The sequence below is a fragment of the Leopardus geoffroyi genome, chromosome A2, assembly GCF_018350155.1.
Source record: "Leopardus geoffroyi isolate Oge1 chromosome A2, O.geoffroyi_Oge1_pat1.0, whole genome shotgun sequence".
NCBI classification, from domain to species: Eukaryota; Metazoa; Chordata; class Mammalia; order Carnivora; family Felidae; genus Leopardus; species Leopardus geoffroyi.
Window position 1 is genome coordinate 82,250,073 of NC_059331.1, and position 17,454 is coordinate 82,267,526.

Genomic DNA, 17,454 nt, shown 5'->3' on the forward strand with positions numbered 1-17,454 from the left:
TAGACACACGGTCAATAAAGAAACAAGGGCCCTGAATGATACATTGGATCAGATGAACTTGACAGATATATTTAGAACTCTGCATCCCAAAGCAACAGAATATACTTTCTTCTCGAGTGCACATGGAACATTCTCCAAGATAGATCATATACTGGGTCACAAAACAGCCCTTCATAAGTATACAAGAATTGAAATTATACCATGCATACTTTCAGACCACAATGCTATGAAGCTTGAAATCAACCACAGGAAAAAGTCTGGAAAACCTCCAAAAGCATGGAGGTTAAAGAACACCCTACTAAAGAATGAGTGGGTCAACCAGGCAATTAGAGAAGAAATTAAAAAATATGTGGAAACAAACAAAAATGAAAATACAACAATCCAAACGCTTTGGGATGCAGCGGAGGCAGTCCTAAGAGGAAAATACATTGCAATCCAGGCCTATCTCAAGAAACAAGAAAAATCTCAAATACAAAATCTAACAGCACACCTAAAGGAAATAGAAGCAGAGCAGCAAAGGCAGCCTAAACCCAGCAGAAGAAGAGAAATAATAAAGATCAGAGCAGAAATAAACAATATAGAATCTAAAAAAAAACTGTAGAGCAGATCAACGAAACCAAGAGTTGGTTTTTTGAAAAAATAAACAAAATTGACAAACCTCTAGCCAGGCTTCTCAAAAAGAAAAGGGAGATGACCCAAATAGATAAAATCATGAATGAAAATGGAATTATTACAACCAATCCCTCAGAGATACAAACAATTATCAGGGAATACTATGAAAAATTATATGCCAACAAATTAGACAACCTGGAAGAAATGGACAAATTCCTAAACACCCACACTCTTCCAAAACTCAATCAGGAGGAAATAGAAAGCTTGAAAAGACCCATAACCAGCGAATAAATTGAATCAAAAATCTCCCACCAAATAAGAGTCCAGGACCAGATGGCTTCCCAAGGGAGTTCTACCAGACGTTTAAAGCAGAGATAATACCTATCCTTCTCAAGCTATTCCAAGAAATAGAAAGGGAAGGAAAACTTCCAGACTCATTCTATGAAGCCAGTATTACTTTGATTCCTAAACCAGACAGAGACCCAGTAAAAAAAGAGAACTACAGGCCAATATCCCTGATGAATATGGATGCAAAAATTCTCAATAAGATACTAGCAAATCGAATTCAACGGCATATAAAAAGAATTATTCACCATGATCAAGTGGGATTCATTCCTGGGATGCAGGGCTGGTTCAATATTCTCAAATCAATCAACGTGATACATCACATTAATAAAAGAAAAGATAAGAACCATATGATCCTTTCAATCGATGCAGAAAAGGCCTTTGACAAAATTCAGCACCCTTTCTTAATAAAAACCCTTCAGAAAGTTGGGATAGAAGAAACATACTTAAACATCATAAAAGCCATTTATGAAAAGCCCACAGCTAATATCATCCTCAATGGGGAAAAACTGAGAGCTTTTTCCCTGAGATCAGGAACACGACAGGGATGCCCACTCTCACCGCTGTTGTTTAACATAGTGTTGGAAGTTCTAGCATCAGCAATCAGACAACAAAAGGAAATCAAAGGCATCAAAATTGGCAAAGATGAAGTCAAGCTTTCACTTTTTGCAGATGACATGATACTATACATGGAAAATCCGATAGACTCCACCAAAAGTCTGCTAGAACTGATACATGAATTCAGCAAAGTTGCAGGATACAAAATCAATGTACAGAAATCAGTTGCATTCTTATACACTAACAATGAAGCAACAGAAAGACAAATAAAGAAACTGATCCCATTCACAATTGCACCAAGAAGCATAAAAATACCTAGGAATAAATCTAACCAAAGATGTAAAAGATGTGTATGCTGAAAGCTATAGAAAGCTTATGAAGGTAATTGAAGAAGATATAAAGAAATGGAAAGACATTCCCTGCTCATGGGAATAAATGAGAAAGAGAAAATAGAAATGAGAAAGAGAAATACATTTCTTATTGGAAGAATAAATATTGTTAAAATGTCAATACCACCCAAAACTATCTACACATTCAATGCAATCCCAATCAAAATTGCACCAGCATTCTTCTCGAAACTATAACAAGCAATCCTAAAATTCATATGGAACCACAAAAGGCCCTGAATAGCCAAAGTAATTTTGAAGAAGACCAAAGCAGGAGGCATCACAATCCCAGACTTTAGCCTCTACTACAAAGCTGTAACCATCAAGACAGCATGGTATTGGCACAAAAACAGACACATAGACCAATGGAATAGAATAGAAACCCCAGAACTAAACCCACAAATGTATGGCCAACTAATCTTTGACAAAGCAGGAAAGAACATCCAATGGAAAAAAGACAGTCTCTTTAACAAATGGTGCTGGGAGAACTGGACGGCAACATGCAGAAGGTTGAAACTAGACCACTTTCTCATACCATTCACAAAAATAAACTCAAAATGGATAAAGGACCTGGATATGAGACAGGAAACCATCAAAACCCTAGAGGAGAAAGCAGGAAAAGACCTCTCTGACCTCAGCCGTAGCAATCTCTTACTCGACACATCCCCAAAGGCATGGAATTAAAAGCAAAAATGAATTACTGGGACCTTATGAAGATAAAAAGCTTCTGCACAGCAAAGGAACAACCAACAAAACTAAAAGGCACCCAACGGAATGGGAAAAGATATTTGCAAATGACATATCAGACAAAGGGCTAGTATCCAAAATCTATAAAGAGCTCACCAAACTCCACACCCGAAAAACAAATAACCCAGTGAAGAAATGGGCAGAAAAATGAATAGACACTTCTCTAAAGAAGACATCTGGATGGCCAACAGGCACATGAAAAGATGCTCAATGTCGCTCCCTATCAGGGAAATACAAATCAAACCCACACTCAGATACCACCTCACGCCAGTCAGAGTGGCCAAAATGAACAAATCAGGAGACTATAGATGCTGGCGAGGATGTGGAGAAACGGGAACCCTCTTGCACTGTTGGTGGGAATGCAAATCGGTGTAGCCGCTCTGGAAAATAGTGTGGAGGTTCCTCAGAAAATTAAAAATAGACCTACCCTATGACCCAGCAATAGCACTGCTAGGAATTTACCCAAGGGATACAGGAGTACTGATGCATAGGGGCACTTGTACCCCAATGTTCATAGCAGCACTCTCAACAATAGCCAAATTATGGAAAGAGCCTAAATGTCCATCAACTGATGAATGGAGAAAGAAATTGTGGTTTATATACACAATGGAGTACTACATGGCAATGAGAAAGAACGAAATATGGCCATTTGTAGCAACGTGGATGGAACTGGAGAGTGTGATGCTAAGTGAAATAAGCCATACTGAGAAAGACAGATACCATATGTTTTCACTCTTATGTGGATCCTGAGAAACTTAACAGAAACCCATGAGGGAGGGGAAGGAAAAAAAAAAAAGAGGTTAGAGTGGGAGAGAGCCAAAGCATTAGAGACTCTTAAAAACGGAGAACAAATTGAGGGTTGATGGGGGGTGGGAGGGAGGGGAGGGTGGGGGATGGGTATTGAGGAGGGCACCTTTTGGGATGAGCACTGGGTATTGTATGGAAACCAATTTGACAATAAATTTCATATATTTAAAAAATAAATAAATAAAAGATATTTATTTACTCAAAAAAAAAAAAAAAGTGGCCATCCATGGGAGAATGATTGAAGTTGCGTACATCCATGCCGGGGACTATTATGTGTTTCTAAAAAGAATGAATTGACATATTCAGGTTGACTTGTAGGTAATGCCACAAAGTTGTAGAAGGAAGGAGTGGATAATAAACAAACCTCTGGGTGTGTCAGGGGTGGGGATAAGATATATACACATATGAAGAACAGCATGAAAGGACACATAATAGGTTGTAGACAAAAGTTAGAGGAGAAAACACAAGGGAGAAGTAGCATACAAGCAAAAAAAAAAAAAAAAAAGAAAAAGAAAAAGAAAAAGAAAAAAGGAAAAAAAAATTTGAACTGTATTATCCCCCAGCATATATGTTATGATCCCATTTATTCTCTGTATGCATAAAAATTAGTGGAAAAGGTTACATTCCTAATTAAAAACCTACGGGGATAGCCCTGATATACTAAGTAAAAAGCAAAAACAAAAATGGCAAATTAATAGATTCTCTTTTGGTAAAAACAACTGAATTCCTGCATATGTGTATGTTTGTATGAGCAAGGTAAAGGTGTGGGAAGAGTCACACAGGCTGTCATGAGTTATCTCAGGAGACTGAGATTGGACAGTGAGGTCAAGATAAAGGAGATAATTAACTCCTTCATAGATCTCACATTATTTCACATGTTACAACAGCAAGTCTGTAATCTGAAAGATGTCGAATAAAGAAAATGGTGTGTGTCTGTAACATTACTCTACCCTTAACAGTCTAGAAATGTCACTCTGTGGGAAAAAACTGTGAAGCAAGAGAAATTTCAAATATTTACCACTCTACTTCCATCTTCTTGGATGACTTGGATATGAAACTTTTCGATATCTTTAAAAAGATAAACAAAAGAAAGACAGTTTAACCTTTATGAAAATTATGAGCACCTTTTTACACCTAACAGTGGTGACCGTTTATTTATAAAAGCAATGCAGATGAATCAACTGGCTGGAAAAATAGTATTATCACAGAGAGCAATTTCATAATATAAGTGCAAAACAAAACCCACCTTTCTCCAGCCTCTCTCCATAGTCTATTGCAAATCTAGCATTTACTCTGCTCCTCAATGTCAACAATGGATGAGACATTTAACCCTTCTGCTCCCCTGGGTTCCCTCAAATGTTGGCCTCCCCTGCACCATCAGTCTTATTTGGAGCTAACAGGGGTTCCTTTGGCAGGGTTTATCTCCAATTTCCAAATATCATATGAAAATATCATATGAAAATAATGGGGAGAAAACTCATTATACAAGATATTGGGGAGTATTTTTACAGGGATCAGTTTCACAATAAGAGAACTCTCAGCAATTTAGGTAGATTTGTGGATGGTCCCTTTCTCTCAGGAAGCAATCTAGAATTAGCCATACTTAACCTTCTGCCAGACTAGGTACAAAAATGGGAGATAGATAATTGGTCAAGAGCATAGAAAATGAACATGAACCTAACACCCCCAGGCCTGTTCTTCCCATTATCAATCAGCAATTTCATTTTATAACATGAAAGATGGCTTACTAGGTAAGATCCACGAGTGGATTTTGTCCCTTCTCTGCTACCCTCCCCATCCAAAGTGAAAAAAACTTCATTAGAGGATGTCCCAATCTTATTTCAGGTAGAATGTGACCAAGTATGTGTCCTCAAATTCTACTATCAAATTCTACTGGCTTCTAATACCTTCCTCCTTCTCCATCCAAGGTGACAGATACCCTGAAGAAGGATGAACTAAAGAAGGTAAAAGTGACCTCCACAACTGTTCTACACTCTACCATGTGACAAACATGGAAATCCATGCACATAGGAGCCCATCATTCCTGGGATGGGAAACAGAGCAGAGCCTAAGGGGACAAGTGGGGCGAAAAGGAAAAGCCCTTCCACAGGAGTGCTAGATCTGAAATGAACATCAAAGGTCAGTTGGACCTTCAGCACTGGTGAGTGAACATCTAGAAGATTCAGTCAAGTCCCATACTTCACTAGGAGATGTGCCCTTCATGAAGTTAGTATATATCATCTAAAGATACACTTACATTTCTCTTCTGAAACCAGTAACAGATGGTTCTCTGGAAGGGGGTGACTTTCCACATGGGGGTAGAGAAACTATAAAAAGGAAATGAACCAAAATCATAAGCAAAGACTACCTTGCTTACACAAATATTCCAAAAGTGTTTGATCACTGTACTACTACACAGCCTAGAAGGTACTGGGAACCACCGAATAATTTACAGACACACATTACAAATGGAAGCAAGGAGGAGCTTTCAGGAGATCAGTTTTCCAGGGGGAAATTGATGGCAGGCCAACATAATTCATTTAAACAGTAAGGCTAAAGTATAAGCTTATTTCTAGAGATGGTGCTTCCTATTTTGGAATGTGATTCTGAAGCTAATCAGAAACAATATAAACATCAGTACAGAAAGTTCTGTTTTGCAAGCACACAAAAAAGGGGTCAATACACCTGTTGTGCAATTAAATGTAGTATTTAATTTGACAACCAAGTAAATGTAGGCTCTCCTACAACTTTCAAAGTCCCACATCCAAAAGACAAAGCACAACGTAACACGGGACTTTCCAATGCAGAAGAGTGAGTCACGATGTGGCATGTGGTGGAGGATTTGCAAGCCTCAAATAATAGAATGACTGCCGTTGGGAAGAAAAGGCTCCATCCACCCTACTCCTCCTTCTCTATGCTCTCCCATACGGGTCAGCCCACAGGACAAAGCAGCCAGCCAGAAACAGCCTGATGTCATCAGCAGTGATAATGAGGGAAGAGGGGCCCTGGGATGACTCCAGTGACTTAATTCTTTCATCATCAAAAGGGTGACTATAAATCAGCAGTTTCATTTTGTAACATGAAAAACAGCTTACTAGATAGGATCCACCCGTGAATTTTGTTGTTTCCCTCCACAGTTCAAAGCATTATGAAAGAACATAACCTTTTTATGTCCTTATTTTATAATTGGCAGCCTTTCTAAAGACTAGGAACATTTTTGACAAAATGTATTACCTGGTGTTCTAACTTTTCATGATGACAAAATGAAAATAGAACTGGCAATTTTTTTTTAAGTTTATTTGTTTACTTTTGAGAGAAAGAGCACAAGCAGAGGAGGGTCAGGGAGAGAGAGGAAGACACAGAATCTGAAGCAGGCTCCAGGCTCCGAGCTCTCAGCTGAGAGTTCGATGCGGGGCTGGAACTCACCAAAGGTGAGATCATGACCTGAGCCGAAGTCGGACACCTAATCAACTGAGCCACCCAGGCACCCCTAGAACTAGCAAAAATTTTTTAATTGCCCATAGTCAAGTTTCCTTTTTAGAATTGAAAAACAGAACATTAACGATACACCATTTTTCATGGCAAATTTCAAAATTATAAAATAGTACTGTAGAATTCAGCTATGAAAATAATGTAGAACTTACTATGCCCTGATTTGTGAAATTGTGCACCTCAAACAGGAAACTGCCTGTCCTGGGGTTGAGGAGAAGCAAAGCTGAGTGACACCATACAGATAGTGGAAGAGCCAACACTCGGTGCCTCAAAACAAGGAAATATTCCTAGAGAAAATGATTCGGCCTCCCTTGGGACTACAGAGGTGGCCAAGGCATACTTGCCTAGGGCTGTGACCTGGAGTATGATGCTGACAAGTTCTAAGCCTTTGCCTGGTGTTTGTGCAGCAATCAGTGAGAACATGATTTTAAAAGTTCCATTTAGGTGGTGGTGGTTTTCCTTTCTATTATGAGGCAGCCTTAGAGCAAGGCCTAGAAATGAGAATATAAATAGACTTCAGGGCACCTGGGAGTGGTCAGTCAGTTGAGCATCTGCCTCTTGATTTCAGCTCAGGTCATGACTTCACAGTCTGAGACTGAGCTCCTGTGTCAGGCTCTGTGCTGGGCACGGAGCCTGCTTGAGATTCTCTCTCTCCCTCTTCCTCTGCCCCTCCCCTGCTTGCATGTGTGCTCATTCTCAAAAATAAAAAGAGACAGACAGACAGGTTTTAGACACAGCTCTACAAAAGCATGCAAGGTTTTTGTTTTCTTGCAGTTTGAGTAGAGATCTATATAGATTACATCGTATTAGGGAAATATTTATCTTCACAGATATGGAGCTAGACTCTGATTATTAATACTCAGTTGGAAGATATGCACTATAGGTGGATATCTGGAGCCATTTGGAAGATGCAGGTCATGCTGGTAGGCGATTCTCCAAAGGTACCGGGTTGGGATCCAAACCCTGACCACTACTGTCCTGCTCAAGTTTCTCTGTGAAGGAGGTCAAGGCTGCACATACAGACTTGGGGAAATGTACTATCAGAGATCACCATGAATGTTTTGGTAAGGAAAGGGAGCCAGATTTCAGGGCAAGACCAAATTCAGTGGACAATGAATGGCATTTCTCTAAAGGGGAGAAGGAGGGAGAAAGGGAGGTGGGGGGGTTGTCCTGGATGGAGGTTTGAAGGATTTTCTCCTTCTAGAAGCATAAGAATGAGGAGCAGGGAGCAGGGCTAGGCACAGAGATGGGTCCTCAAGACAAGTACGGGTTTTACCTCATTTGGGTGGGGACTTCCCCTTTGGCCTATGGATGCAGTCATGCATCATGTACTATTAATTGCTTTTAATGAAGATAAAATTTGCATAACAGAAAAATCACCTTTTTAACTGTTTTAAAGTATACAGTTCAGTAGTTGTTAATACATTCACAATGCTGTGCAACTACATACTTATAAAAATCCTTTCCCTCCTGTGCTGTAATTCCCTTTAGCTGCCCTAATCCTTCATTAGTACCTCCATTGCCTACTCAGCCCTGAGTGGACATGCTAAGGAAGCCAAGAACAGACCAAAAAAGGGAACTGTGGTCTGCCCCATAGTCACCCCTGTACTGATGACAGTGTAAACATAGCAGCTTCCTGACAGAGGAGGAATACAGCCTAAGAGCTGGAAGCAGGCAGTGGCCCCCAGTGAAGGACCTGGGGGGGTGGGGATGGGAGAGAGGTCCCTCTCCTGACACATTGCAAGAGGGAGACCCACTGGCTTGAGGCTGGGAGTAGGCGGGGGTGGGGGGGGGGAGCAATGAGAAGCAGAGAGTTCAGGTTACACGAGGAAGTTATGCTATAGCACTGCATGAACATGTACAGTCCTCTGTCATCTGTGGTAGTCAGATCGCATGGAGTCACCACAAACACCATATACTGAATGCTGAACCATTACTCCTAGGGGACATACAAGGACAGGCTCCTGCCTGGTCACAACATTTCTGTCAACGAATTAATATATAATTTTGTTTCGTGTGTATTCCTGTTTTTATAAAACACATCTTATTTAATATATATTGTTGATCCATTAGCATTAAACTCATGGTCAACAGCACTCATGCCCTAACTAAGCTAACCTAACCCACATATTCTCTCTATAAAGCATATGGCAGCCTTCTTGAGCTTAGGGACAGTAGCCAGCACTTTAGCACTATGCATGGGGGACATTTGAAACAGTGAAATCACCAACAAAAAGCTCAAAAATGTGAAAATCATGGCGCTAAGTAGATCATAAAAATGACATTCATTTATAGGATAAGAACTCAATCAAGAAGGCAGTTTCACGTTGTTCAACCTCAGCTGAGTGACAAATTTTTCACCACTTTGCACATGTCTGTAGATAACTGTGACGGCACCAAGAGTATTGACTTCGATGTCACAAATAGATTTTAGTGAGTAGGACAAGTCACAAATTCAGAATGTGCTTGTAATGAATGTTGACTAGATCTGGTCCATCCACACTGTACCTACAGTGCTTCTGTACCATTTCATGGAGCTGACAAATTCAGTGATTTAGCCATTTAATCATGTGTACTCTGTCAACTATATGAATACATGAAACAAACTTTTCTTTAAACTTACCTTAAATGTGTGTTGAGAGTATTTTATCATGTGAAAACATTACAAACCATGACATAACAGAGACAGAGGAACTAGGTTTGAGTTTCGATTTCCGTGTTTGCAAAAGGTGAGCTGATAATTCCAACCATACCCATCTACCAGATTGCTTTGAGGATTGAATGTGATAATGGGTGTGAAAACACTTCTTAAGCACCACTGCCTCTAGGTTTCACGCCTTCTGATTAGTGAGATGAGTGATAAATGGACATGCTCGCTTACCTGCACCCAAATATAGCTATCCACAGCTTTTAGAACCTTCACATTGTTAACAGGATGGATTTCAACCAACAAAGTTAAACACTTTGATCCTACAAAGGAAAGGAGGCTTTTAGTAAGAAGATGAGAATGTCATTCATGATCTTCTCCATGTACGTCTGAACTTGGAAAATGTAAACACGTTACCTGTTGTATTAGCTATTCAACCAGGAAAAGTAATTTTCTTAAAATTTACATTGACAGTTCTTAAAACCCACAACAGATAAAGAAAACCTCATGAAAGAGAAAGCAATACGCGTTCATGAACAAGTGAGGAACAAGTTCTTGCCCACTCCTCAGCCACTTGCCACAGCTTCATAGGCCCTCTGAGTTTCTAAGTCTAAGCAAACACAACTCAATTCTCTATAACTCCAATTCTGCAGCACACTGGCAAATACTGCTTGTGTATGAAAATGTAAAGATATTTCTGAAGCATGAACATGTTACAGTTGAGAGTGCCTATTAAGAGGACAGGGGCTTGGCTTCCCTTGGGAAAGGTACTGGAACTGCCCTGATAAAGACCCACTTACTTCCTCAGTGTCACATTGTAGCAAATGTCCTAAAAGATAGCAATTAAAAGGGAAGTCCTTGGACACAGGCTACAATGGGATTACCACAGATATCTACATTTAGGCCAAAAGTTCCCCTCCCCTAAGACTAAACCTCAGAGAAGGAGTTGTCTTATATCTGAGTTCTTATAAAGACTTAACTATTCTCTGATGCCTTTTCAATAACTTTATTTTGAAAAATAATATACAATTTGGAGACAGCACAGCAACCTGGAATTGAATCAGTGCCAGTTTTCACTATTTAAGTAACTAACCTGATAGCATTGCTTAGGAAAAACAACAACAACAAAAACAAAACAAACAAACAAACAAAAAACCCCAAAACCCAAAAAGTCTCAGGTAGGGCGCCTGGGTGGCTCAGTTGGCTAGGTTAAGTGTCTGACTCTTGATTTCGGTTCAGGTCATGATCTCACGGTTCCTGGGGATCAAGCCCCGTGACGGGCTCTGCACTGACAGCCCAGGGCCTGCTTGGAATTTTCTCTCACCCTCTCTCTCTCTGCCCCTCTCCCACTCCCGCTCTTTCTGTCTCAAAAATAAATAAGTAAACATTTTTTTTTTTAAGGCAAAGAATGTAAAACAATTCCTGGGATATGGCCTCACAATTGCAAGGACTGGATATCTCTGTAAACATGCTTTTTAAAGATTACTGAGAAAGCAAGACAGTGAGTTATTATGTGGGATCTGAAATATACAAGGACAGAACAAATGAAAATCAAATACTGTTTGGTCAATGGTACTTACAGCTTGGGATAAAAATTCCAGTGACACTGCGGCACCTGGGTGGCTTAGTCGGTTGGGCGTCCAACTGCGGCTCAGGTCATGATCTCATGGCTCGTGGGTTCGAACCCCACATTGGGCTCTGTGCAGCACAGAGCCTGAAGCCTGCTTCAGATTCTGTGTCTCCCTCTCTCTCTGCCCCTCCCCTGCTCGCACTCTCTCACTCAAGAATAAATAAATATATAAAAAACAAAACAAACAAAAATCCCAGTGAGACGATCATACACCAGTTCGAAAGAACTATACTTCTAATAACTGGGACAAAGGTAAAGGTCAGGAGCTTTGGGAATCTGCTTGATCACTCAAAAAGGAAAAAAAAAAGGGGTTCTAGGAATAAGAAAAACATTGGTGCCAACGATACTTAAGAAAAATAGAAATGTTTTGTGAAATGTGACAATGAGAAAAAAAACTATTTTCCTTATTATTTTATACGAAGTATGTATAACTAAGTAAATAAAGTAGTATAAGTTGACATTTGGCTATTTTATCTCTTGTCCTAAAAGTCTATATATTCCAATTTGGGGAACAAAAAAAACCCCACCTTTTAAGGGGACATGTAGAGGATCCACCTCATTGCAAAAGTAAAGAATCACCTCACATTTGGATTTTTTGGCAGTGAATTTGATAACCAGCTATCAGCTAAATTCACTTGATTTTAAAATGGGAGGATTTTCAAGGACAGAAACTATCTTCCTACACGAATCTTTCCCTTCTTTAGGGCAGCCCAGACGCTTAACTAATATAATCAGCATAATCATAAGAGTAATCGTGGAAAAGGAATTTCTCTCAATAACACACCATGTGCTTTCATGGTGTGATATGATGCACTCTGGATCAAGATTCTAGAGACATCAGCTCTAGTGTCAACTAGAAAGGATGAAGCTTTCCAAGGCTTTAGTGTCTTGCTATTAAAAAAACAAACAAACTACAGAATCAGATCATTTCCACAATCACTTTCAGTCATGAAATCCCATGATTCCATGAAGTACTTACAGTTGTCTTAAGAAGTTAGAGAATACTGATCTCAGGGGAGACTGGGAGGGCATCACTGAAGGGCAAGACGGATCCAGGCAGGATGTAGATATCACAGAAAGTAGAGACAGCAAGATCAAAAGTGACAACTTGGATGGACCTTGAGGGCGTTGTGTTAAGTGAAATCAGTCAGAAAAAGACACTGTATGGTATCTGTTATGTGTGGACTCTTGGAAAGAGAGAAAAAGAAACATGCGCATAGATACAGAGAACAAATTAGCAGTTACAAGAGGTGGGGGGTTGGGGTGGAGAATGGGAGAAATAAGTGAACTGTTCTTTTTAGCTTAAATAAATTGAACAAAAATTGAAAAAAAAATAAAAGCATAGGGATAGGCATGGCATGGGGAGGATAGAGTGGGCAAAAGAACCTGGTGAAGACACATGCTGTGAAAATTCTAGTATTTTTAAAGATGTGATCATTTAACTTCACTAGAGGTGCACCAAACTTTAAAGACTGACAAGGTTGGTAAAGGCCAGTAGGGCATGGTTCTGAAGCAGCTCTGGTTACTGGAGCTCTTGAACCAAAGCACAGCTCCAGGGAACATCCACAGCACTCAATTATCTATAATGACGCAGGGGACCCCAGGAGAGTCTCAGTGGCCAACACATGTGGATACCCCAATAGCTGCCCAGGGGGAATCTACTGTGCCTTGGGGCAAATGCAATTCCACAGGGGAGGGTGAAGGGGGGAGCTAGGCCCTTTAATTCTTTTCTTTCCCTAAATCTTTTTTATTTATTATTTTTTTAATGTTTGTTTATTTTTGAGAGAGACACACACAGAGTGTGAGTGGGGAAGGGGCAGAGAAAGAGAAAGAGAGAGAGAGAGAGACAGAATCCGAAGCAAGCTCCAGGCTCTGAGCTGATGGCACAAAGCCCGATGCGGGGCTCAAACCCATGAACGGTGAGATCATGACCTGAGCCAAAGTCAGAAGCTCAACCACCTGAGCCACTCAGGCTCCCTATCTTCTTCTTCTTCTTCTTTTTTTTTTTTTTAAGTAAGCTTGACCTAACATGGGCCTTGAATTCATGACCCTGAGATCAGAAGTCACATGTTCTACTGACTGCCAGGCATCTCTTTTTTTCCCTCTTCTCCAAACAAAACATTAACTCTGCCATGGCCACAGCCAACAAAGAAACACTATTGATAAAAACTGTGCTGTAAAATATGTGGACCAAAGAACCCTGTATTGTTCATAGGAAAGACGTGACAGTTTGTCTCACTTACAATGGAAAAATCCCATAAGCAACAGAGTATTAAACAACACCTCTAGGCAAACCACATTTTATAATTGAATGGCTTACCAGGTCATTCATGGACAAATAAGGCTTTCCAAAATAACTGTTCAAAGGGCAAAACATTATAATAGATTCTACAGTGCTTTCTGGTCACATCATTTCTAAACTCTTAACTGAACGAAGATCTCATAAGGGTCTCCATGATCTGTCTGTACTTTGGCCCCGTTTTCCTCTGGCCTTAGTTCCTACTGATTTGCCCCTTTTCATTCAGCCTCACTGACCTCACTATCCTTTTTTTTTTTTTTTTTTTCTCCCCTTTTAACCTCCTCACTGTCCTTGATCAGCAAATCCATCAAGTACACTCTGGCCTCAGGACCTTTGTGCTGGCTGTGGTCACAGCCAGAAATGTGCTTTCCCCACACCATGTGCTTGCTCCCTCCCTTCTTTCAGATCTCCGCTTAAATACTCTTCTAATAGTATTTCCTAGCATCATCCCTCAATTTCATTCAAATACTTGCCTCAGACTCTACTTTGTGGGGAAAACCCAAACCAAGACAAGAAATAATCTCAGGGGCCAGGATCACTTTAGCCCTGAGGGCTGGCCTGAGGGAGTGGGCAGCATGAAACAGGAAGAAGAGTCTACCACTGTAAGGAACCCAATCCAATTTGTGACCACTGTGGGATTTGAGCTGCATGCAGCGTGCCCTCAGAATGATCCACTTAAGGGATGGAAAAAAGAGTATTTATCCTTCAGCTCCTCGGTCCCTGGTTGGTCATGGCTTATGCTACTGGGAATCCTTTCCAGCCATGCTTCCAGGTGGCACGCATGTAGGTAGCAAAGGGGTAGCATGTGCCAAGGGCTCTGGGCACAAAGCAAGAAGCAGGTAGAGCAGCAGAGTTAAGGCACTGTCTGTCAAATTACGTTTGCAGGGAGCTGGTTCTTACCATGGCAGCTGGCATGAAAGGTGAGCTGAGAAGATATAAAGCATGAGGTAGCCAATATGATAACTAACAACGTTCATTTTAGTATTTTTAAAGATGCAATCAGATGATCTCACCAGAAGTGCACCAAACTTTAAGAGTAAGCATATCTGAATAGGATTTAATTTAATAAAATTTACAGTAAAGTTGGTCTGAAGGTGCATTTTGTAATGTACATAATCGCCACTGTTCTGCATGACAATCAAGCACAGATGGTAAACATCAGGTGAAGAATATAGGTTCTACTGGTTTACCAGCATAATAAAGAATTCCAGAGGCAAATAGGAATAGGGACCAAAAAGAACAGGGAGGCACAGGGAGCTAATCCAAGGATGTGTAGAGATGCCCAGGCTTGTGATTGGGAGAAGCACAAGAGATGAGGCCTTTCTCTTCTTAAGTAAAGGAGATTGAGGTCATATGCCCTTGTTTTAGGGTCAGGACACCAATGTCTTAGATCCTATTTCACTTAAACTAGTCCAGTTCCATCAGTTCTGAAGTGAGCATTGCACTTCATTCTAAGAGGAGCAGAGGATGTGAAGAGGGGGACATGGCACTCAAGAGGGAAGGTGGCTGTTGTGGTTCTCCCTGTAACACGGCAGGAGGGAAGGTAAGGATGGCATAGATCATCATATAGATGATGAGGTTTCCAGGTGAGCCTCCTGCCCAGCAGCATCTCCCATAATCTCTGTGCCAAGGTCCCTGAGAAGATCCCATCCAGACTTGACTCTGCTTCCCTTGACCCTCTAAGCTGACTCTGTGGGAACCCAGGACTGCCTCATAAGCCCCACGGGAAAGGAAGGTGCAAGAAGTTTTTCCATCACATACAACCACAGAAGAATACATCTGAGTGGGAACTATGCTAACAAAAGGAGCTTAAGCCCCAAATAAACACAACAGATGGGAAGTGCTGCAGGATGGGAATAGTAAGGGACTGAAATGAGAACTTGACCAGAGATTGAAAAATGGTGGTAGTCCATGGGCTACATCAGCCACAGGTGGTTATCACTGCTTGAGCAGAATTTTTAAAAAATATTTGAGCCAAAATTTAAAATAAAATTTTAGGGGCACCTGGGTGGCTCAGTCAGTTAAATGTTCAACTTTGGCTCAGGTCACGATCTCACGGTTCATGAATTGGAGTCCTGCGTCTGGCTCTGTGCTGACAGCTCAGAGCCTGAAGCCTGCTTCAGGTTCTGTGTCTCCCTCTCTCTCTGCCCCTCCCCTGTTCATGCTCTGTCTCTCAAACATGAATAAATGTTAAAATTTTTTTGATTAAATTAAAATTTTACATAAAGGTCCATACTTCTCTTGATAAATTGAAAAGCTGCTCCCACAGGGATTACTGCTGTCCTTTGAAGATGAGACCCATGCCCCAGGGGGCACTCCACCCACCATTAGTCTCTATAGCTCACCATGTTGGCAATTGCCACACCTCTCTTGCATAACATTGCATTCCCAGCATCAAACACAGTGCCTGACCCACTGCAGGCACTTCTTTGAGTTCTGGACAGATGGATGACACATAATGTTAAAAAGACGGGGGGAGTATCACATAGATAATAAACTACAAAGTGACCTTGGCAAATGGGAATTTTTATTTAGAATTGGTGGACTACTCATAGTGTATTATGTACTGCTCAATAGTTCACCAGATGTTAAGAACAAAAATGCATTCTTGAAGGAATATCAACCCTTTAAAAGCCCAGCCATTTACACCAGCTTCTGAACCATAGGATTCTAGTGTGTCCTCAGTGTTTATTTAGTCTGCAGGTACTAAATGCCTTTTTAATACTTCTACTATTCACTGTTACATTATTTTCTGTACTTTCTTGTTCTCTTGAAAAAAATAAAAAAACATTTTCATGACCTTTGCCTTTTCATTCCAAGATAAAGCTATTTGTAAAGATGTTTGAAATTTGACTTAGTTAATAAATCTTCATCTTTCAATAGACACTAAAAACTATGTCATACCTGGTTGAAGCTCATTCTTTCTTCCTTCTTTAGTAGAATGAACTAAACTCGCAGCTAATGGAAAAAGAAAAAAATAATCCATTAGCCAGTGATCCATGCAGTGGCTGGTTAAAGTTTACCATTTAGACCTGAAATAAGTGAAGGGTCAAAAAATCTGTCAGTGGATGATAAAGGTAATGCAGAATGAAGTCTTTTTTTTTCTTTTTTTTGTAGGTGGATTCCACAGATTTTTTATTTCAAAATTAATCTCCCAGGAGCATCTCCTCCCAGAAAATCATTGTTAGAGAATAGTCAAATATAGCAAAAGTTCAGTACTTTGAAACTCAGCAAATGTAGTTTCGTTCTTGACATGTAGCAATAAAAGAGTCCAACTTACCAAGCAAAGTTCTATCACTATTGACAGAACAGCTGACAACGTGCAAGTCTTTTTCAAACGTATAGAGATGCTGTTAAAACAAAATTATTTTTTAATTTGGAGTTTTGTGTTAAATAACAATTATAGAATTCAAATTCCCATTTAGCTCTGAAGCAGGTATCATGGTGGCAAGACCTTTTATTAAAGAACCATCAATGAACCAGTTTATCCATACTGAGAAGCTTCAGATTATTTTTTTTTAACTTTTTATTTATTTTTGAGAGACAGAGAGGGACAGAGTGAGAGAGGGGGAAAGGTAGGGAGTGAGAGAGACACAGAATCACAGGCAGGCTCTAGGCTCTGAGCAGTCAGCACAGAGCCTGATGCAGGGCTCAAACTCACAGACCGCGAGATCACGACCTGAGACAAAGTCGGACGCTTAACTGACTGAGCCACCCAGGTGCCCCTCAGATTATTTTTTAAGAAAAAGTCTGCAATCATAGACCAGAGTTGGCACTGAAGCTTAACCATGAGGCAACATGGCCAAGTGGTTAAGAGTTTAAACCTTGGAGCCAGGTTAAACACAGGATCAAATTCTGACTGGGCCACTTACTAGCTGTGTGACTTTGGACAATCTCTATCAGTAAAATAAAAATCATAATACCTATTTCA

At 40.4% G+C, this 17,454-nt stretch overlaps 1 protein-coding gene across 7 annotated transcripts in view; it reads right to left on the reverse strand.

The window, feature by feature from the left end:
• LOC123606357 (gamma-secretase activating protein) overlaps positions 1 to 17,454 on the reverse strand; it is a 90,479-nt gene that overhangs the window by 59,665 nt on the left and 13,360 nt on the right. For all 7 annotated transcript variants that reach the window (XR_006716245.1, XR_006716244.1, XM_045494572.1 and 4 more), the window contains exons 4-8: positions 16,804 to 16,873; positions 16,428 to 16,481; positions 9,829 to 9,917; positions 5,713 to 5,782; positions 4,474 to 4,523 (exon numbers count right to left, since the gene is read on the reverse strand). Coding sequence is in view for 5 of the 7 variants with exons in the window: in XM_045494572.1 (XP_045350528.1) it covers positions 4,474 to 4,523; positions 5,713 to 5,782; positions 9,829 to 9,917; positions 16,428 to 16,481; positions 16,804 to 16,873 (333 nt within the window). In the remaining 2 variants the exon portion in view is untranslated. The remainder of the gene's footprint in view (positions 1 to 4,473; positions 4,524 to 5,712; positions 5,783 to 9,828; positions 9,918 to 16,427; positions 16,482 to 16,803; positions 16,874 to 17,454) is intronic.